At 44.0% G+C, this 22,984-nt stretch overlaps 1 protein-coding gene across 1 annotated transcript; it reads right to left on the reverse strand.

Moving 5' to 3' along the window:
* Positions 1–1,870: 1,870 nt before the first annotated feature.
* Positions 1,871–22,784, reverse strand: RPL5 (ribosomal protein L5). Its single transcript, XM_073593139.1, has 8 exons — positions 22,628–22,784; positions 19,651–19,720; positions 19,460–19,575; positions 18,843–18,977; positions 12,605–12,807; positions 5,256–5,433; positions 3,987–4,075; positions 1,871–2,031 (listed from the first exon to the last, which is right to left on the reverse strand). The coding sequence occupies exons 1-8, from the start codon at positions 22,628–22,630 to the stop codon at positions 1,929–1,931; spliced, it is 897 nt and encodes a 298-aa protein (XP_073449240.1). The 5' UTR covers positions 22,631–22,784; the 3' UTR covers positions 1,871–1,928.
* Positions 22,785–22,984: the final 200 nt, after the last annotated feature.

Raw genomic sequence — 22,984 nt, forward strand, 5'->3', positions numbered from 1 at the left:
CTTGTTACCGTGCTCAGTCTTGCCATGGTGTATGGCCTGTGACATGAAACTCTTCCAGAACCTCACCATTGTAGCAGAGATTAGCTGTTCCTCACCCAGGTTTAAGCCTCCTAACACAGCTGTTTAATAACCATCAACCTACATATGAAATCACATTATACCAAGGAGGTGCTAATGATCATCATAAATCTGACTAAACCTACAAAATCCAACTGTGCAAGCATAAAGAATTGATGCTAGTTTGAAGCAAAAGGGTAGTCATACCAAATACCGATTTGATTTTTCTTGTTTGCTTAATTTGAGTTACATAAATTGTTAAAATAAACACACATTTCTGAAAGCATTCTTAACCACTTCAATACCAGGCACTTAAACACCTTCCCACCCAGGTCAATCTTCAGCTTTCAGCGCTGTCGCAATTTGAATGACAATTGTGCGGTCATGCTACACTGTACACAAACAATTTTTTTTATCATTTTGTTCCCACAAATAGAGCTCTTTTAGTGGTATTTTATCACCTCTGCGGGTTTTATTTTTTGCGCAAAAAAAAAAAAAAAAAAAAGCGAAAATTTTGAAAAAAAAAAAAAAAAAAGTTTGTTTGTTACAAATTTTTGTAAATAAGTACATTTTCTTCTTCAATGACAGGCACTGATATGGCAGCACCAACAGGTGGCATTGCTGGGCATCACTGCAATATAATAGTGCCAATCTGCCCATTTGTGGGCACCGATTGGGCACATGTGGATGGCCATGGGGTACATACCTGGCCATCCACATGTTGCCTCCTTCCCTGGTGGTCCAGTGTGGTCATCTGAGGGGGGCTGCTCTGATAAACAATCAGCGCAGACCTCCCCTGTCAGGAGAGCCGCTGATCGGCTCTCCTCTACTTGCATCTGTCAGACACGAGTGAGGAAAAGCCGATCAAACGGCTCTTCCTATTGACATCGTGATCAGCCGTGATTGGACACGGCTGATCACGTGGTAAAGAGGCTCCGCCGGAGGCTCTTTACCAAGATCGGTGGAGCAGTGTGCCAGACTGTCAGACTGACACACCGCTCCACCGATCGCGCAGCATGTTATCCTGCTGGACGTCATATGACGCCCAGTCAGAATAACTGAACCACCGCCCGGCCATCATCTACTATGGGCCAGGTGAGAAGTGGTTAATTTACAGCAATTCACACCTGCCTAAAAGTACTCATCAGTGTGCAGGTAGCAACAATAAAGTTTCTGGGTGCATAAAATCTTTACAAAAAAAACCCTACACCCCATTGTAAAAGAACTCAGGCTTTCACACTGGGGTGGCTTGAGAGGAGCATTTCATGCGCTTAAATGCCTGAAAACACCCCAGGGTGAAAGGGGTGTTAGACTAAGCATTAAGAATAAACAGAATTTTAAGTTATCAATAATGTTTACTTAATTATAGCCCTAAAAAAAATTGTTCTCATTCTAACGTTTGCAGCAATACCTTACATGTGGTGCAAATGAAGTTCAACACTAGCGTGCCCAATGCTCACATTTGTGTTTACTTGTATGCACGGACAAACCCTTACAGTTCTCACTGAAACATGTGTGGGGATTACTGTACTTGTAGTCTAACACTCCATCTCTAACTGAACGTCCAGGTCTTGATACAGACAAGGAGCTAGAGGAAGAGTCTGCATTGCAGTTGCAAAGCTTTGATACGCGCACACACACACACACACACACACACACACACACACACACACACACACACACACACAGCACAGATTCGAACAGACCACCATCAATCAGCAGCACTTATTTGAAACTATATCCACACTACATCTGTGAAAAATGGAAACCATTTTACACCAAGTCACAGCCAGCAAAGACACCAGACATTACATTTAGCATCAATAGATTTATTTTATGAGATTCTTGTAGAAAATTGCAGGAGGCCCAGTTTAGCTGCTTTCGACAATCTTCTCCTGAGCTCTGAGAAAGCTGGCTTTTTTCTGAGCAATGCGGTCTTTCTTTTGTGCCAGGGACAGTTTGGCACGATTCCACCTGAAACAAGACCAGAGGAAAATACCAAATCAGTTAAATTCTAACCAGTGACACTCGCACAGTTCCATACCAGTTCTGACTTTGTTTTGCCTCAAAAGGTCTTTGTAAATGGGCCACGTAAAGAGGCAGTACAAAAATTATGCATTACCATCAGCAGCAGCCTAGCGAAGGTAATGCTTCTGTGTACACGTAATGGTTATTCAGTTACAATTTGTTTCAAACCACCCAGCAGCTTTTTTAAATCAGGACACCAATACAGAAAACACTACTGAATTCAAGATTTAACATCCCCACCAAAATCACCCTTTAACATAGTAATTAATGTATGCATTATGAACCAGCTACAATTTTACCATTTAGGCTTTAGAGCCATTCACATTTTCGCTATACGCTTATTAATTCAACGGTAACAACTTGCAATACAGAAATATTAGGGGGTGAAAAACAAGGCTCTTAGTGTCTGTATAAATCTAAAAACCTCAAACTAAAGTATGACTAATGTAAAATTGAGAAAAACTAGGCAGGAAGAACAGGTCCCTATTTGGGTACAACAGGGGGTAAAAACAATTTTACTTTTAGGTTTGCTCAAGCAACTCCTACAAAAGAAACTAAATATACACTATCACTCAGATGCAGCTGACAAACAAGTACTGCCACTTAAAAACACCAATTTCTGCTTATCTGTGCCATAGAACTGCTACACAGGTTGACTCTTGGCTGCCAAACTGAATGCACATTGTGGCAGCTACATAAATATGTCTAACAGTTTGGGAGGGCTGTAGGATGTACAAACTACATCCTAGGTCTTTAACAGATTTCAGAACTGCTAGCTTAAATTTAATCTTTATATCATCATCCCTCAAATTGACTAAATGCTAGGTTCTGAACAGTAACCAGTGCAGTACCAGGAGTCTGACATGGTTTTTTAGGTGATTAGGAAGATGGCAGAGAAGGAAACACTCATCACCAACTTAGTGATGAGACGGGTGATGAAGTTACAATAGTGAACAGAAGTGGTGTGGCCATGCTGGCAATTTAGTGTGGCAGGGCATGGAGTGGCTGGTGAATGAAATTGGAAAGTCATGATATGTACTGCTCCTTTACCTCTTTGCACTCAGCAGCCGGGCCATGGTGCCGAGCACCCGCATATTTGCGTGCAATAACACCAATAGAGCTGTGCCAAGAGTGTGTGCCCTACGCACTCCCAGCAGTTACTGGCAGCCAATGGAAAGCTCCCTTTGCTGCTTGACAGACAATCACATGACCATAAGCCCCACCCTCCAGCATTCTAAACCCCCTTAAACGCCTGGCAGGCACTGGCTCTAAGAGGTTACTGGTCTGACATTCCTTGCTGGCATCTTCATGGGTCAACGTAGGATGAGGTCACTCCTACACGAGTTTTATCTTTCACGGGCACTGTGCTGGATTGGAACCAAGGTGCACTTGCACAGCTCAGAGTACATTTCAAAGACTGGGCAAGCAGGTAGGTTTTATTGCAGAAGAGACCTTGCAAGTCTCTTCTGCAATTAAAAAAAACAAAAAAACAAACAAACTTGCATTCTCAGTTTAGAAGTCGGAATTTAGTTCTGCTTCAAATATTTTTTGGCAGCCATGACAGTTCAAACTTGGCTGCATTGTGCAGTTATCTGCTTTCTGTCTTTTCACTAAGACAAATCACAAACGCAGTATATCAAGTCCCACAGCAAATCTGTGTGTATTTTTAACCACAGACATACCAAGATGACCTGGGCATCTAAGGGCTCACTGGCACCGGATATAATTAATTTTCAATGCAGGTAAAAAGTGAATTTTAAAAATAGCTTGCATATTGCAATCTTTGCATTAAAATCAGAGGGGGAAAAAAAAATAATCTAGAAACATGGTCACACATTAAACTCTGAACAAGACTCAGGAAGTTGCCCCATAGATTTTAGGGCTCGTTTTACACCACCTACCTCTTCTTTTTGACTTCTCTCTTGGGCTTCTTTTCGTGTACTGGGTTCTCCCTGATTGAAGCATGGGCCTTTTTGTATATGTCTTCCATCTGAGGGGGGGGGGGGGGGGGGGGAGGAAAAAGATAAATAAATACATTCCTATGAAAATCAGTATTGCCCTACAGATCTGAATGGAGACTGTGCCCCAGTTATTTGTTCATCTGCCACGTTAATATACACCATTCTTCCTAGTTTTATTCACTGTCACCACAGTAAACTTGCAAGCCAGCTCAGAACTGACTTGCATGCCCCGAAAGGGGCCCTTGTCTATCAAGTGAAACTATTCACCTGCAGCTGCTTGTCTTGTCCTCTGGGCTCTGATCTGACTGGCCAGCCCGAGATGACATCACTCCTGCGCAAGCGCAGAAGTTTCTCGGCAGATGCCAAAATTGTACATCCAGCAGCTCATTGTACTCTGAACAGGCAGCCAAAAATACTTTAAATGCAGAAGAGACATCTCCTGCCTATACTATATTTTTAAAGCATGTCCGATTTTTTTAAATTTAGTTTTTTTATTTTTATAAACACTGACCTAAGTGGATGCAGCCTCAGTAAGATTCTGCATCTGTCCCATTGCCATTACGAAGGGTGAGAACAGAGCTGATTGCGCGGGTCTCTCCACCACACAGTGCAAAAGTGGTGACTATCAGTCGCCGCTTACTGCACAACTTCATTTCTGCTTCCAGGAATGAACCATTTTATTTTTGAAGGCAGTTTTGTGACTAAAAATTTTTAGTTTGGCCTTTAATTAAGGTTTCAGTATGCAAGCCAGAAACTTGCAGTGGGTATGTGAGAATGCTTCTACCTTACATGTAGCAGTTCAGAGATGACCAAATTGCCAACAAAAGTAGTGTTAGGTCTGATCTCTGGGTCTCGCCTGAGGTTGGGAAAAAAGGTTGATTTCTCTTTTGTTATATTGTGAATAGGCCAAAAATGCTCAGCTGCTACATAGCCACAACAGCTCATAGGACAGAAGCCCTGGGCCAGGTAAACATGTTTAGTCTAGAACTACAACTACACTAAACCAGTGGCTGTCACATTCCCAAAAGCAGCCTCTACACCTCATCTGACAATTCAGATAATATTTTTAAGCTCTAACAAAACCATAGGTCACAATGAAGATCCCCAGTAGGCGGTATGAACATGCTCAGATAGAATGCTCCCTTTACAGCATGATTAAGGCGCCCCAATAAAACCTCCAGGAGTCCAAGCTTTTGCAGTGTTACTCACTTGGTCAGCTGTGATGCCATTCTTTATATACCGGGAGAACTGCTTCTTGTATGCATCCTCATCTTCCTCTATTAGCAGACGCATGTAGTCCGCCACATTCTGGCCAAGGATGTGTTTGCGGTGGACTTCTGCGTTGAACTCTTTGCTCTCTGAGTCATAGCCAGGGAAGCGTTTGGTGCTAAAAAAAAAAAAAAATATTTATTATTATTCTAGTGAGTACCCCTCATTTTTTTGTAAATATTTTTTACTTCATGTGACAACACTGAAGAAACGACACTTTGCTACAATGTAAAGTAGCGAGTGTACACCTTGTATAATGCGGTTCCCTCAAAATAACTCAAACACAGCCAATAAGGTCTAAACCGCTGGCAACAAAAGTGACAAACCTAAGTGAAAATGTCCAAATTGGGCCCAAAGTGTCAATATTTTATGGCTACTATTTTCCAGCACTGTCTTAAAACCCTCTTGGGCATAGAGTTCAGAGCTTCACAGGTTGCCACTGGAGTCCTTTTCCACGCCTCCATGACACAGAGCTGGCAGAGGTTAGAGGCCTTGCATTCCTCCACCTTGCATTTGAGGATGCCCAATAAGGTTTAGGTCTGGAGACATGCTTGGCCAGTCCATCACCTTTACCCTCAGCTTCTTTAGCAAGGCAGTGGTCGTCTTGAAGGTGTGTTTGGAGTCATGTTGAAATACTGCCCTGCAGCCCAGTCTCCCGGGGGTGGGGGATCATGCTCTGCTCCAGTAGGTCACAGTACAAGTTGGAATTCATGGTTCCCTCAATGAACTGTAGCTTCCCTGTGCCGGCAGCACTCATGCAGCCCCAAACCATGACACACCCACCACCATGCTTGACTGTAGGTAAGACACCCTCATCTTTGTACTCCTCACCTGGTTTCCGCCACACGCTTGACACTATCTGAACTAAATAAATTTATCTGTCTCATTGGACCACAGGAAATGGTTCCCGTAAGCCATGTCCTTAATCTGCTTGTCTTCAGTAAACTGTTTGTGGACTTTGTGCATCATCTTTAGAAGAGGCTTCCCTCTGGGATGACCAGCCATGCAGATCAATTTGATGCAGTGTGTGGTGTATGGTCTGAGCACCGACAAGCTGACCCCCCCCCCAACCCTTCAACCTCTGCAGCAATGCTGGCAGCACTCATACGTCTATTTGCCAAAGACAACCTCTGGATATGATGCCAAGCACTCACACTCAACTTTGGTCGACCATAGCGAGGCCTGTTGTGGAACCTGTCCTGTTAAACCGCTGTATGGTCTTGGCCACCGTGCTGCAGCTCAGTTTCAGGGTCTTGGCAATTTTCTTATAGCCTAGGCCATCTTTATGTAGAGCAATTTTTTTCAGATCCTCAGAGTTTTTTGCCATGAGGTGCCATGTTGAACTTCCAGTGACTAGTATGAGTGAGCAATCACACCAAATTTAACACACCTGCTCCCCATTCACACCTGAGACCTTATAACACTAGCGAGTCACATGACACCAGGGAGGGAAAATAGCTAATTGGGCCCAATTTGGACATTTTCACTTAGGGGTGTGCTCACTTTTGTTGTCAGCAGTTTAGACATTAATGGCTGTGTGTTGCGTTTGAGGGGACAGCAAATTTACACTGTTATACAAGCTGTACACTCACTACTTTACATTGTAGCAAAGTGTAATTTCCTCAGTGTTGTCACATGAAAAGATATAATATTTACAAAAATGTGAGGGGTGTACTCACTTTCGAAAGAGAACATAAACACATGATCTAAATACTAAGATCAGCCTACTGTAAGGTTAAACGAAAATTAATCAAACATGATGGCATTCAGCAGGTACCTCCTATAGAGACAGAGGTACAAGATCACCTAGGTCCCCCCTGAACTCTGTAGTGCCCGATCTAGTTTTGGAGGTATCAAACTCCAAAGTGTTTATAGCGGAGTGCCCTAAAGATTCATTTACTGCAGAGATTGAACACATGATAGGGTGGGTTTACAGCTTTTTTTTACCCCAAAAAGACACAATACAACAAAGTTTGCATGTGCAAGTTCTTTACAGGAACTTTGCATTTCAGGCAAGTTAACTGATTAAAAAGATATTACAACTAAAGCAACTGAAAACTCAAGTTTAATCTAATAATGCTGTATTAATACATATAAAAACATGCACTCATTAATTTGACTTTCCTGTTTATTGCCTTTATATGTGCATCTCAAACTCTGCTTTTCACTGAAAACTCTCAAAAGGGATACCCATAGTACTGTCCATAAGAAACAGACCTTTCCTGGAGCATTTTCAAGTTTAACGTAGGTGGTCAGTTGCAGTGAAACGCTTGTGTTGTATGTTAATATGCATTACATTAAAGCAGCATATTCAGTTGAATGGGCTGACGTACCACAAAAGACTGATTCCGCTTTATTTAAAACCTATGTAGTTATAAAGCTAGGACCAACCACTGCTCCTTTCCAGAAAATGCTAGTTGTAGGTCTCTGCCCTCAATTATGAGTCAGACAGCAGAAGCACGCAGCAAAGTTACGCGATTGACTTAGTAAAGTGCCATCGCGTGGAGTGATCTCTGCCCAATGTTTGGCGTTTTGGGGAGAGGAAGCATACCACCACTACCAATGTAGGGGTTAAATACTGCCACGTGACCAATGCAGAGGTTAAATGCTGCCACTACCAACAATGTTTTTAAACAGTACGACCTCCAACCAATGCGGATATGATCCATACCTGAGAAAGCCTTTTATTCATTTACAAAAATACAAGGCTTCCACCAAGTGGCTGAGGGGCACTTAGCCTATTTTATTCCAGCAGTAGAAGGAAAGTCAGACACTGCAGGAAACCAGTGTAGCATATTATATGTAGCTGATGCTATATAAAATATACAGCAGCAGCATCACCTAGGCCAAAAAAAAAAAAAAAGACAGAAAACATGGACTTAGGTGGCTTATTCTAATTGAAAGGGCCGTACTGCATTTTAAAAGACCAACTATGCAATGCATCATAGCACATAAAAATGTGCAGCCCTGTTGAAGTGTCAGGGTCATTTAAACTGACCAAGACTGTTCTAAGCAGTTAAGACAGTCAGACTGAAATCTGACTTTATATATAGGCAATAGTGAGTCAGTTAAGTCAATAGCATTCCTTCAGTATTGCAGCAGCGCTGTATGATCCCAATAAATAGGGTCCTTTTTTCCAATCACGTTCATAAAGTGCGAAGACGGGAAACAGACGATAAAAGTCCCCCTAGTCAATAATCTCGTGTTCTGTGAGGGTCGTAAATCCATTCACCAAGCGATACACCACGTGCTGGGATCCCCAATGAAAAACTCACTCACCAGAAATTTAATCAATATGAGCCTTGATTAGTATTAGTTGGTCTGCACCAATTTCCAAACAACCACCAGATGTCAGTCTCATTATCGGTAGTTCCAATGCAATAAGTGGGAGAAATAAATGTCCACATAGTGTGATACCGCTAAACACTTTTATTAAAACATCTAAACATTTCCCTTTAAAAACATGCATACCAGATAATCATTAGATAAGAGCAAAGAAAATTAAGTGCACTGTGCCTTTTGCGTCCTTCAATCCTACAGGGATGACAGGAGCGCTCACTGTGTGTGGTTACAGCTGTGCGCTTCCCGATTCCTTGGTTGATGGAGCGCATGCGTCACGTCCCTGACGTTTTGTCCTATCCCGGACTTCTGAGGCCCTCAGAAGAAGTCCGGGATAGGACGAAACGTCAGGGATGTGACGCACCGGAAGTGACGCATGCGCTCCATCGAGGAATGGTGTTCTTAGGGTCATAGTCAGCATTTTTCTTCCTCTAAACACAGTGAGTCACATTAATGCCTAAGAGATCAATTTTGATCTCATCTGACCACAGCACTTTCTCCCAATTCTTCTGTGAATCATTTATTTGTTCATTGGCATGACTGTACATGTGCCTTCTTCAGGGGGACTTGTGTTTGGAGGAAGAAAAATTCTGAGTAACCCTAAGAACACCATCCCTACAGTCAAGCACGGAGGTGGAAACATGATGCTTTGGGGCTGTTTCTCTGCTAAAAAAGGTACAGGCCATCCCCGATCATGGTCTGTGGATCAACAAGGGGGTCATATACTTGTCGCAGGTTGTAGCCAATGGGACGGTCAAGCCTTGCCAAACCCTAAAAGATCTTTGCCCTGCCCAATGTTTTTCTCTGACACGCACTTAATACTCAATTTAGGGACTCCGTCCCAGGACTCAAAATCATACTATTGGCCCCAAAAAACTAATCTCCCAAATCTATAGCTACCTCATGTTGCCTACAGCAACTGCCATCGCCCACCAGCTGAAATCCCACTGGGAACCCAAGGAGGCCCTCACTACCTGGAGAACCGTATCCCCCAAGCGTTGACCGCCTCACCCACCTCTATGTCCTCCATAGGTCGTACCTGACACCCTACCGCATTTCCAAATATAGACCGGGGCAAAACCCCAACTATCCCAGATGCGGTCACCCCAACAGCTCCTTCTACAATCTGTGGACCTGTCCGTCCCTACAGGGATACTGGACCAAGGTAGTTCAGTTCCTCCGTGACCGCATGGGCTCCCCACTGACCGTATGCCCCCAACAGTGTGTTGTGGCTCCTCTCACTCTCTGAAGGTGAGAAATACTTAGATATTCCTGCAAGAGACATTCTTGGCCAGACTGCAGATCGCCAAGACGTGGATGGGGGGCCCTCCTACACTGCAGCAATGATACGAGCTGTCAACACCACCCTCCCCTATAAAAAAGTACTGCACATCCACAGGCTGTCCAAACAAGTACCACAGCCCACCCTAACACTTACCCGAGCCCCCTTGCGATTCAGCAAAATGCACGAGTGCCCAGCTCTCTGGGGGCCTCTTCCTCTTCATTGGCTGAGACAGCGAGATCCACAGCCAGTGAGCCAATGAATAAGAGGGGGGTGAGGCAGAGCCATGGCAGTGTGAATGAACACGCAGAACTGCAGTTCGGGAGGGAGCCTGCTTGGGTGTCCCCCATTGCAAACTGATCCGGGGGCACTCCGCAGCAGAGGGGCCAGGAGCACAGGCGAGGGACCAGAGAAGTAGAGGATCAGGAAAAACAAACATTTCATGTATGACAGGTTTGTTTTTTTTAAAATGAAAAGGCCTTTATTTTAAAGTTACCCGGTTCTCAGCATTTGGCCAACTTTGCCTGAGATATTTTACCCATGCCAGAAACTGAAGTCATATGTATTCCAAATCCCTGCAACAAATTGTTCCAACCTCCTCTCCGTAGACTTGTACTGAGATCAGATTTTTTACAATCATTTCAACACATATACAGCAATAATTCTTCACGACAACAAGCAATGGTTAGTCAGGAGAATGGACTCTGGGATTTTTGCTCAATGGCAAGTAATTTCTAGTCATGAAAAACTGCAGCAAGATTACATGCAGTTCAAGCCTTAAAACAGCAATGTTTAGACAAGTTGCTCTAGCCAATTTCATCATATAACCAACAATCTGTCTTGTACCAATGCAGTTTATCTGACATATGAACTGGGACTGTATAACTTTGTTTTCTGGAGGTCAAAAGCCAGTAAACACTTTTAAAGAAATAGTCCCGCAACTGTGATCCCCTGCTCATTTACTTGGCAGCCAAGACCAACACACCAATTGCAAGGAAAAATGTTGAAGATCTACAGAATATCACAGCATACTGCCGCCTTGGATTGCCAGAAACCTTTAGGCAGACACCATCAGACCACCCATTGTTCTTTATGGGGCAGCGGATGTCCACTGACGCGGACACCCACCGGGCATCCGGTCTGATAAAATCAGCTAAAAACAGATACAGGGGTGTAAGGTTTGCCAACCGTCCAGCAGATCAGAGGACAATTGGATAGAGACGAGCATGCAGTCTGTTTCCATCCAACTGCCTCAGAGGAGAGTGGGCTGTGTGTCTGCTCTGCATAGTGGAGATGGACCTGTCATCCGCCTGCTCAGCGGGGGGGGGGGGAAATCAGAGGAGAGATCTCGTGCGAAGCAGGAGGATCTGCTCCACCTGAAAGGGGCCAAAACTTGTAACAGATGTGTATACTTACTGGTTTTTAGTCTGCTCCAGTCAGGTGATCCTGCATCCGTGAGCAGCAGCCATGGAGTAAAGAGCGCTCAAATGCTGGGAATTTTGAGAGCTATGTTGTTGCTCATAAGCTTCCCATGCTGTAGCAGCTCAGACAGGAGAGTCAGCTGTGGGATCACATGAATGGACCAAAAATAGGCACACATATACATGGGTCCCAGCATAAGTACCAATGAGCATTTTAAACAGTTTGTCTTAGACAGGAATTATACTTTAAGTCTGAAAGCTGAGCAGCTCAAAATTCTGGCACTTCCTTACAATATTGAAGTGTGCTTACACCAAACATTCCTACTGGCTAGTGAGGCAGCCCATCTTAGCAAGAATCTATGGGAAGAGAAGGCAAGTCAACATTCTCAGAAGGGCCAGACATTTACAAGTCAAAATGTTGAGGCTTTCACTTGAGACCTAAAAGCAATTTTACCCTGCTCGATATTCACTTTAAAAAAGTTCTAAAGCCACCTGTTTAGCAACCCAAAACTTTTTTTTTTTTAAATCTGAACACCTTTGCTATATAACCCGCATAAGTTTTGTTCAGACCTTGGTTCACACCAGTGCAGCTTTAAAATTGCACTACTTCGTTTAACAGAAGTCTATGCAAGTCACAATGAAAATCGGTAAATAAGGCTGGGGAGAAAAATCGATTTGAATCTTGAATCGAGTTTAAAGGTCAAAGCGATTCAAATTTTCAGCAAATCGATTTTTTTTTACCAGGTCTGGCGCTGAATGCGTGGCGGTCCTGAGGAACTGCGAGCAGGTGTTTTTAGGCAAGGCCACGGCTTCGTCTTAGTCCACGAGGCCGGATGCCTCAGACTAGGCCGAAGCCACGACCTCGCCTAAAAACTCCTGCCTGCAGCTCCCCAGGACCGGCACCGACACCGCAGCTTTGGCCTGTCCAAAAAAAAAAAAAAAAAAGATTTTTTTGGGAGAAAATCGCCCCGCTTTAGTTAATAGTGCAGAAATTTCTCAAAATCGCTGCCAGTTAAACAAGCAATCTTTAAACTTAGAGGATCAAGTGAAACTTTTAAAACAGCCAGGTCAGAGGGTTGATCTAGACCCTACAGCAGTGATGGCGAACCTTGGCACCCCACATGTTCTGGAACTACATTTCCCATGATGCTCATCTACACAGCAGAGTGCATGAGCATCATGGGAAATGTAGTTCCAAAACATCTGGGGTGCCAAGGTTCCCCATAACTGCCCTACAGCTAGCTCACCTGTGAGGAATGGACAGGCCTCCATCAACGGCTCCCTTGAGTGCGCCGAAGACTTTGTTTCCAGTGGTGGTCCTGGTGAGACCAGCATCCAGGTAGCAGGTGAAGGCACCAGGTTGACCATCAATGCTCTCCACATTGTACTCATCTCCAGTTACTTCCACTTGGCCTTCATAGACTTTGTCAAGGCCAAATTTGTTCAGCAGCTAAAATAATAAAGATAGCGTTATCATTGCTCTTATTTATGCCAAGGACAGTACTGCTATGCAGAAGCATCTGTAATACCTAGCTCATAATTATCTACCGCATTCTTAAATCACAGCACATCTTCCAACGCAGTCTGAAATAAACATGAATACCACAAAAAGATTAAGTTATTAGGGGTGTGAAGGGGATCTCTCCCTCAGTGAAAATAATGAAGGCCAGCTAATTACACTGCTTTTAACCATTTAAAAAGGGAGACCCTCCATATTTGCACAAGATCCTCACTGGTCAATGCTAAACCCCAACTCTGGAGCCAGGTGCTTTCCTCCTGTGCCTATACTCAGGCCTGAAAACTTCTCCAGTGCTCAGAGGAGTTTACCGAATTACAGTGCAGGTGGGACCAGAGCCACAACATTGGACCTGAGCATGTAAACAGTGGAGGAAGCCACTGCTGTCTTGGGAGGGCTAAGCAGGCACCTGGGTGGGTGTTCTAGCACCCCAATCTTACCTAGGGCTTTTTAAAGTTTTACTTTACAATTTAAAGGATTTGTAAACCCTCTTTTTTAACTAAAATGTCAAACTTAATTCCGCCATGCAGTTAGTTTTGCACATTGTGGCCCTAAACCCCGTCTTCTGGGGTCCGGCAGCTCTTCCTCGCATCCTCACCTGGCCCCACGTCAATGGATTTGATTGACGGCAGCGGGAGCCAATGGCTACGCTGCTATCAATCTATCCAATCAAGAGCCTAGAACCCCAAGCAGAGGAAGAGTGCGTCTCCACCGAGGGAACAAAGGGCTCAGGTGAGTAAAATGGGGGAAGCAAAAGTGTGAAGATATGATGAAAAATACTCCTGCGCTTGTGAGATCGTTTGCTGTAAAACAAAGGTAGTATTGTAGTCAGAGATAGGACTGGGGGAGATGGAGCGTGTCCCGCTGCCTTAGCTGACCAGGGGTGGTCTGCAAAGGACTGTTTAGTAGAAAGTGGATGGAAGGCGCGTGATCAGACGCTTACATCAAGAAATGTATGGTTTATGTAAAAGAATACAGACATATAGTCATATAGATATAAAATCATACAAATACTGCATAATATTATAAAAAAAAAAAAAAAAAAAAAAAAAAGGAAAAACAGGTAACAAAATAAGTACTAGGAAGTTAAAATTGGGGTGTGCCCATATTGAGGCAGATATTCAAGAAATGCTGACGCGTTTCGAGGAAAACCTCTTCATCAGAGCCAGGAGAACTGGAGCACAGTCTGTATTGGCCGGTAGGCCGACATGTGTACATGGGGAGAGGTGGTGTGGCTAGTAGGAGGATGTGTCCTGTGATGGACAATTGATTATTCCAAGTTCCATATCCAGGTGTTCTATGGATGAAATTAGAATGTAAATAGATTGTATTTTCTTTTTGCGGTGCTGTTAGGCTGTCAGATGTGCCTGTCTCAGGAGAAGTGTGTAGACACAGCTGCAAACTGTAGAGATCCTTTGGAGTGGAGAGCGTGTGATCCTGGCAGCAGAAGGGGGGGAGGAGGTGTCCTTGAGGCAGCTGATGGCTGGATAGAAAGCATCTTGCTGCCTAGGGATAGGAGTTTTTTCCTATCCCTAGGCAGCAAGATGCTTTCTATCCAGCCATCAGCTGCCTCAAGGACACCTCCTCCCTCCTCCCCCCCCCCCTTCTGCTGCCAGGATCACACGGCTCTCCACTCCAAAGGATCTCTACAGTTTGCAGCTGTGTCTACACACTTCTCCTGAGACAGGCACATCTGACAGCCTAACAGCACCGCAAAAAGAAAATACAATCTATTTACATTCTAATTTCATCCATAGAACACCTGGATATGGAACTTGGAATAATCAATTGTCCATCACAGGACACATCCTCCTACTAGCCACACCACCTCTCCCCATGTACACATGTCGGCCTACCGGCCAATACAGACTGTGCTCCAGTTCTGGCTCTGATGAAGAGGTTTTCCTCGAAACGCGTCAGCATTTCTTAAATATCTGCCTCAATATGGGCACACCCCAATTTTAACTTCCTAGTACTTATTTTGTTACCTGTTTTTCCCTTTTTTTTATAATATTATGCAGTATTTGTATGATTTTATATCTATATGACTATATGTCTGTATTCTTTTACATAAATAAACCATACATTTCTTGATGTAAGCGTCTGATCACGCGCCTTCCATCCATTTCCTATTATAGAGTAAAATGGGGGGCTGGTCAGTGTCAGAAGTTTTTTCACCTTAATGCATAGGATGCATTAGGGTGAAAAAACAGGAGGGTTTACAACCCCTTTAAAAATTGTGCTACCTGAAGACAAACACCAAGCACCAATTTAAAGTAAACCAGTAACGGGGGGCACACTGCAGAATTCCAGAACATTTTAAAGTGATTGTAAATGCTTTTTTTTTTAAAAATATGTTATACTTACCTCCCCCGTGCAGTTTTGCACAGAGCAGTCCAGATCCTCATCGGGTCCCCCGTCGCTGCTCCTAACCCCTCCCTTCTGAGTGCCCCTCAGTCAGCCGCTTGCTACAGGGGGCACCCAAGCCAAGGTCAGAACTCCATGTATCCATTCAGACATGGAGCCCCAACCTGGCCCCGTGCCCTCTCTCATGATTGGCTGACAGCCACAGGAGCCAATAGCGCCACTGCTCTGTCTCAGCCAATCAGGAGTGTCCTGGATGGCTGATCATGGACATCGCTGGAGAGAAAGGGCTCAGGTAGGTGCTGCTAGTTTTTTTATCTTGATTCATAGAATGCATTAGGATAAAAAAAAAAAAAAAAAAAACCCTTCTGCTTTTACAAATCCTTTGTGATCAAAGTTTTCCAATTGGCTAAGAAACAACCACTTTTCAATGTCAGTGTACACTAACCACCAAGGTGCATGCTTTAAATGGTTGGATGGGAGAATATCAGGCTCAAAAGGAAGTTGTGCCTGCTACCGGCAAGACCACACAGCACTAAGCTCCGATCAAAGCTAAAAGAAATTTCCAGAACACTTTAGCGTCCACTCATGGACAACTGTGTAAAGTGCTGGAGTATTCTATGAAATTCTCCCACAAGACTAAAGGCTCATTCAGACAAGCAACGACTCACATCCTCTGTGCTGTGCCACTGTCTGCTGCATGAGAATCCACCTTGGACTTGCAAGCAGACAGCTCATAGAAGTGGATGTAGCAGCAGTACAGACAGTCACACGTCAATATGACGTGCGCCGGAGCAGGTGCATATATCAAAAATGCAGTAGCTGCATTTGTGTCTGCACCTGCTCCAGTCACATTTGACATGTGCCTGTGTGCAGCTGCTTCGTCTGCATCCAATTCCATGGGCTGCCTACACACAGCTTCAAGGTGGATGCACATGTAGCAGAAAGGAACACAAAGGTACACAAGCAGTAAAACTGAAAGATTTCAAATGACACCAAGCAAAGCAGAACAAAATGTAACAGCAAAAATGGTTGCTGTATATTGCTGCACACCAAAAGTAGTCCAGTAGGGGCTTTGGGAGTTAAAAGATTGGGCTAAACCTAATCTTAAACCGGTGCCCACCCCCATTCTAACTACTATACTAACTAGCCCATAGAGGACAGATGTCTACACTTGCCTATTCTAAGTATGCTCGGGTCACATCTCTACAACGGTCAGCTTCAAGGGAAAGGAGAGAGCAGCGACAACGGCTGCAACACCTGGGTGGTGACATCAAAGAATTACTATGGGGCTTCCGTTGGCTGTCCCTCCTCCAAAGCTGGCGCTGGGAGCCGATCACGTGACCAGAGCAGCCTTAGAATAGTGTATAGACATTTTTCTTCTACTGGCTAGTTGGTATAGTTAGTACTAAGGACTTCGAATGGGGGTGGAAGCAGGTTTAGAATTAGAAAGATTTAGCTCAGACTTCTACATTATATTTAAGCATTAAAAATATAACTTTGTAGGTTTGGGTGAATCGCTGGAGATTAAATATTTTTACCAACACAAGAAAAAAAATACAACAAACTATTAAAGTAGTATTTTAGACAGGGTGGATAAAAATTTTTTTTTTTTTTTTTAATCGTTTGATTATATCAAATTTTTTTTTTTTAACATGCTTAGAGTTAAAAAAAAAAAAAAAAAATCTAAAGATAATTATTTTATCTTAAATAGAATACTTAGTTAAGTTAGCTTGAAAGAGCTTAGTTATGTAGCATGAGACTGTACATTCTGCAATATTTACATTTTTGGTAAATTCAATGAATCCAAGCTCTGCAAGCGGAGAGAACATTCACACAATTTCACAGAAACCATGAGAAATCAAAGTTGAGGAATATTCCTTTATTCCATTGTTTTGCAAATCTATGTACACTTTAAACTGTATGTTTGAATATGTTCTGATATTGCTGTTTTTCTAACCCGACGGCTTATTTTAAATCGGAAACCTTCACTTTGTTTGCAAATATTAAAGATTCTAACTACCAGTAAAAATAAGTCCTTACATTTAAAGAGCACCTGTCACTTCAGATCCATCATAGCAGCGCCTGTTAGCGTGTATCCACTCACCTGCTGCCGTCACATCCCTCACCTTGGTGTGTCACTGCTGCATCACCAGCCGACCCATTAAAGTCAATGGAGTAAAGAAACAGATACTTGTCGGCACACCATGGAGCAAACGGATAGTTTATTGCATGATCACAACACAAAGAGGGTGCAACGTTTGAGTCACACAGGACCCCTTCGTCAGGCATGTGATGGGGTCACGCATGACTCCGAATTGCACTCATGTTGTGATCATGCAATAAACTATCCGTTTGGATGATACTTTGTGTCAATCCATGGTGTGCTGGCAAATATCTACTTTGACTTAAACCAGTATCCAGCTGGTTGTTGCAGCAGATTTTGAGAGCTTATCCAGGAAGGTGTGCGATGGGAATATGAAGTATTAAAGTGAATGGGACTGTCGGTGAGTCAACAGCAGGTCAAGGAAAGAGACGCTGTGGGACAGACGATGGTTGCACTTTAAAAGTTAGGATTTAAAGCGAGCAGATTTAAATCAAGCCTTTTTACAAGTGATTTAAATCAAATCCACCCTGATTTTAGAATATCAGTCATCGGTTTTCAGAACATGAAGCCCCTCTGTCCACTTGAAGTCTCCTCCTTGTAAACCCCACTTAGGCTGGCCATACATGTTTCGAATCTCGACTGGTTTAGCATTAATGGGCAGGCTGAATGTACCAAGTTGATCAAACAGCACTAGCGATAATCACTGTTCCTGTCCCCGCTGGGAGAAGACAACTGCTTGGCTGGAGGGATTCCCCTGTCACTTTCAATAGTTAAATCTTGCAAATTTCTTTGCTGTTGACAAAAGTTGAGGCAAGCACCATTTAAAAAATTGCTCTTCGACAAACGAAAACCCAAGTAGTAGCTACTAAATGCCAGCACTTCCAACAGCTGTCTGATAGAAAAGCAAAGTTGGGGGGGGGGGGGGGGGGGGATTGTTCGGGGAATCACAACCTTGGCAAATAGAGAGTGTGCACTAGAAAAGTTTGTTTTCTATTTGTAAATGGAGGATCACCGTCAGGCTAGGTTCACATACAGCTCTGCAAGCTGCGTTTTGTGCAGGCATGGTGGACCATTCATCTGAATGGGCTGCTGTGCCTCCTAAAATGCAGGGAAAAAGTCCCTGCAGCATTTTAGAAAGTCACAGCACGCATGGTAACCTCAAGTGCCGTGCAGCTCCCAGTGAGTGTGATTAGGATTAAAAGCACCTGCACGCAGCCAGCAAGTTTTTCTGTGCGGGTGGTTGTGGCTGCGGGAACAGATGTGGACCCTGCAGCGGGAACCACCCACACAGATGTGGACCTTTCCCAACATTAACACGCTTCAGTTTATTTTTACTGTTGAAAGTTGACACTAAAGAACCGGTCATCTCATGTCAATGTTTGGCAGGGAAGTCCAACATTAATGTGACAAGTTATTGTCAAGCACCACCACAAATCTCACAGTGAAGCTTCCAAGGATTAGCCAAGGATAACCCCAAAATAAACTCTGGAAGACATACCCTGCGAGCCAGCAGCAGACCCGTGCAATAGGCGGCAGCGTAGTTTGTTAGCCCAGCCTTGACACCGAATTTGGGAAGTTCATGGCCATAGGCAGCACAGACGATCATGTCGCCTTCAATCCTGGCATAGGCAATCTGCAGAAATCAATGCAAACATCAGTAACTTACAAGCAACAGCAATAAAACACAAGATTTGCAACATTTCATAACAGTAACTAGTGTTCTGAAATGATCTGAAAAATCTTAAGTGAACTACAGGAATATTAGAGACCCTTTTAGTTTTTACACACAAAAATCCCTTGCAGTCCAAATAAGTGTGAAATTCTATCAGGAAGGTAGATAGAACTGGCAAGAGAGCTACATGTCACCATATAGTAAGGGGGACCTTTAAAAAGCATGCGAGAACAAATCTCAGCAACACCCCCCCAAAAAAATAAATAAAAGCTAAAAAGTTACATAGTGCTGTTCACATTGCAGAGGTTACTAATACTCCCAAAGGAGACGCTCTTCCCTGTGTTACAGCAGATCCACGAGAAGTGATCACACTAAGCCCAGCTTCCCCAACTTAGATCTCCAGACCTCAAAAGACCAGACATGCGTGTCCCATGTGTACATACCTGGCAGATGATGTCTCTGTTAGTGATACGCACAATCATCCTGTATTTTGGGGTGTTGTACTTGTTTTTGTCCTGGATGACCAGTCTCTTGCGGGCATAGTAGTCAGTTTTGCCCTCTGAAAAAGAAAATCATCATTAAACATGTCCACTAGGAGAAACCCATAAGGCAACAAAGGACAAACTCTACGTACCTCTCCTTCTGCGGAACTTAACCTGGTACCTCTTGAAATAAGCCTTGTTCTTCACAACTTTTACAAACCCCTATGAAAACAGAACAATGTTAACCTTCAGAAAAGCAGTTTTGCTCTAAACCAATCCCCCACCTTTAGTGCCGGTTCACACAGAGGCGACTTGTCAGGCGACCTAGTCGCCTGACAAGTTGCCTCCCGTTCTGTACAATAGAACTGTTCTAATAGGAGCGACGCAAGTCGCTCCGACTTAGAAAAAGGTTCCTGTACTTCTTTTGGGGCGACTTGCATAGACTTCTATACAGAAGTCGTTCTGCAAGTCGCCGTGGATGTCGTGTGCAGGTCGCCTCGGTGAGGCGACCTGCAAGTCGTGCCGCGCCTGTAAGAACCGGGGCTTAGGGTCCATGCACACTGGGCTTATTGCTTCTACAAGAGTTTTGCCTGTAGCAGCAGCTCAATGTTATCCTATGTGTCCATGCACATTACGACATTTAGAGACATTTTAAGCTCACCATTTAGGAGGCAGGAAAACAAAAAAAAAAAAAACGCTCAACACACCTAAACCTGCATGCAAAAATGCTCTAAGCATTTTTTCCCTGCCAAGGAAAACTGCTTTTTTTTAAAGCCCAGTATGCATGGAGCCTTAGGTGTGAATGGGTTACAACCTCAGGATCTGTGTCCCTCTGCAAAAGCTTCACCCATTTTTCATGACGACCATTTTCCTCCGAGGGCCCCTTCAAACCACATGTTGGGACGCATTGTCCAACAGTCCCAATGTATATAGACAAGGCAATCTGCCTTACGTACTCTAGTTCAGGTCACACCAATGTGCTTTGTTAGTGTTGCAGAAAGTTAAATTAAATTTAATTCTGTGATCTCAGCCGTGGTTCATACATATGTGATGAGGGAAACGCAGCAATTCCTGCGCACTTCCAGCACCGCGATGAAATTGCAAGTTGTTTATCTGATCTGCCGCTGGCAAAATGCAGTGCAAATGCCTGAATCAGATCGCATGGGTGTGAATACCCAAGTGATCCGATTCCAGCGCTGCAAAAAATAAAAATAAAAATAGGAGGTTCTGCACAATTTTGAAGCAGACAAATCTGAGCCATACAAAGTTAATGGATCAAATCGCGCTGCAAAGACTCACATGTGATGCGATTCATATTCTAATCACATGCAGTTCCCCACACCGCTATAGTGTGAACCAGGATGCAATGTTATAAAGCGATTCAGATGCTGCATTGCACCAAACTGCAAGATTACCCGTCAGCGTACAGAGTTCTGTTTTTACAGTACAGAACTCTTCCATGAACGATGGAGCCCATCAAGTGGGTCCCGGTAATCATTGACAGAGACCCCGCTAATCGTCTTATGCTGTAACAAAGCACAGCTGGGGCGTGGGCTCGCCCATTAGCCAAAAACGCCAATCAGGTATCAGATGCGTGACCCCTGGGCTCAGCGGCCACCCTGTCGCAGTAGATATACATGGGGTGGTCTACAAGTAGCTAAAGTTTACAGTAGAAGACATGTGTCATACAGAGCACAGCACATGTTGTGAATAAGATTTAACACTAGAGAAAAGACTACATTTCCAGATGTCACTGGAACAGGAATCATGGGGAAATCATGCAAAGGGGACACCTGATCCCATGACAACCACCTAAAAGGATTTGGCGTTCTTTTGGGAAGATCTGACTTCCTTTTCCAGGACAGGAAGTGAAGGAAAACCTCCCCAAAGGGACACAGAAAGAAACCTCAACACCAGGGGATAATTACTAGCCCTTTCCAAAAAAAAAATATGGATAAAAAAAGCATTAGACCGCGCACTGTCACTGTCTTTACCCAGATCAACAGGGATGAAAACACGTGTTGTATTAAATTTGAAAGCACTAAAAACATGAGAATATATATATATATATATATATATATATATATATATATACACACATACATACACACACACACACATTGTGCTTTGAGTTAATTTTAATGCAATGCATTAAAAACACACAAGACAAATAAAAAATTCAAACACACACATTGCATCTCACAACACACCAGTGTGACCGGGCCCCAAGAATGAAGGCCCAACTACTATTATGGGCCCCTGACACATGTCACAAGAAATCTATGTATACAGCCAATGACAGACTATTATTAAATGCTACAAGGCCTAATGCAATGTACATTTAGCACAGGCCAATGTAGGGTCACCGTTGGGTGAGGATCACCACCAGTAAAGAATGGGGTGCCTAGGAACATACGCTCTAGGGGTACATACGATCTACGCTCTAGGGGTACATACGATCTACGCTCTAGGGGTACATACGATCTACGCTCTAGGGGTACATACGATCTACGCTCTAGGGGTACATACGATCTACGCTCTAGGGGTACATACAGCCTATGCTCTAGGGGTACATACAGCCTATGCTCTAGGGGTACATACAGCCTATGCTCTAGGGGTACATACAGCCTATGCTCTAGGGGTACATACAGCCTATGCTCTAGGGGTACATACAGCCATATGGAGATCCCCCATCCTGTATAGAAGACATTGGCTGTGATTAGGATACACTGTACACCAACACCCCTGACCACAGACTGTACCATCAGATAATAGGGGTGATCAGCCATAAGAGCTCCCCCTGCCATCAGTCATAGTGGTGACAGCGGTGTGTAGAATAGATAATATAAAATATTCCCCCCCTCCAGACACACATATATAGAGATCTATAGAGATATTAGGGGACTGGCAGAGGGGACACAGGTTCGCAGGCAGTGTTGAGGGAGGGGGAGGGAGGCGGCCGGCCCAGCACTGCAGCAGCCATTAGGCCACGCTGGAAGCCACTCAGACTCTCCACCAATCTAAAGCCATCCGAAGCCGTCCGGCCGTGCCAGCACCTCGCAGCCGCAGCACACGGTGAGGAGAAGAGTACGCTGTGTATTGGCGGGGATATGGAGCCGGGGTACTGACCATTTTTCCGGATTTTGTCCCGTCGAGGCTAGGACCGGAGAGTCACAGCGCTCACGTAAGGGCGCTGGAGAACTGGGAAAAGGCCGTGCGCAGTGCGCATGCTCAGTATGTAGGGTGCCGCGCGGCCGACTGGGAAGTTCTCTAAATCAAGAGGAGCTGCCTGGTCTGTGTGAGAGGTGTGCGTATCCGAGAGTGCTGCCAACTGCTGGTAGATGGACTGCATAGCTTACCGTTCAGTATGCAGAACCAGGGAGAGAACCTGGAAAAAAGTGGTACTTTAGAAGATCCAAGTAGTTTGACTTTATGGAAATTCAATGCAATACAGAATTAAAAAAAAAAAAAAACAAGCAGTATATG

This window comes from Aquarana catesbeiana, linkage group LG07 (assembly GCF_042186555.1).
Source record: "Aquarana catesbeiana isolate 2022-GZ linkage group LG07, ASM4218655v1, whole genome shotgun sequence".
NCBI lineage: Eukaryota > Metazoa > Chordata > Amphibia > Anura > Ranidae > Aquarana > Aquarana catesbeiana.

Excerpts from the sequence above, each read along its gene's own strand:
- RPL5 (XM_073593139.1), bottom strand. Across the intron at positions 18,978-19,459 it reads ACAGAGACATCATCTGCCAG|ATTGCCTATGCCAGGATTGA; the intron begins GTATGTACACAT and ends TGATTTCTGCAG. Across the intron at positions 5,434-12,604 it reads GGCCTGTCCATTCCTCACAG|CACCAAACGCTTCCCTGGCT; the intron begins GTGAGCTAGCTG and ends TTTTTTTTTTAG.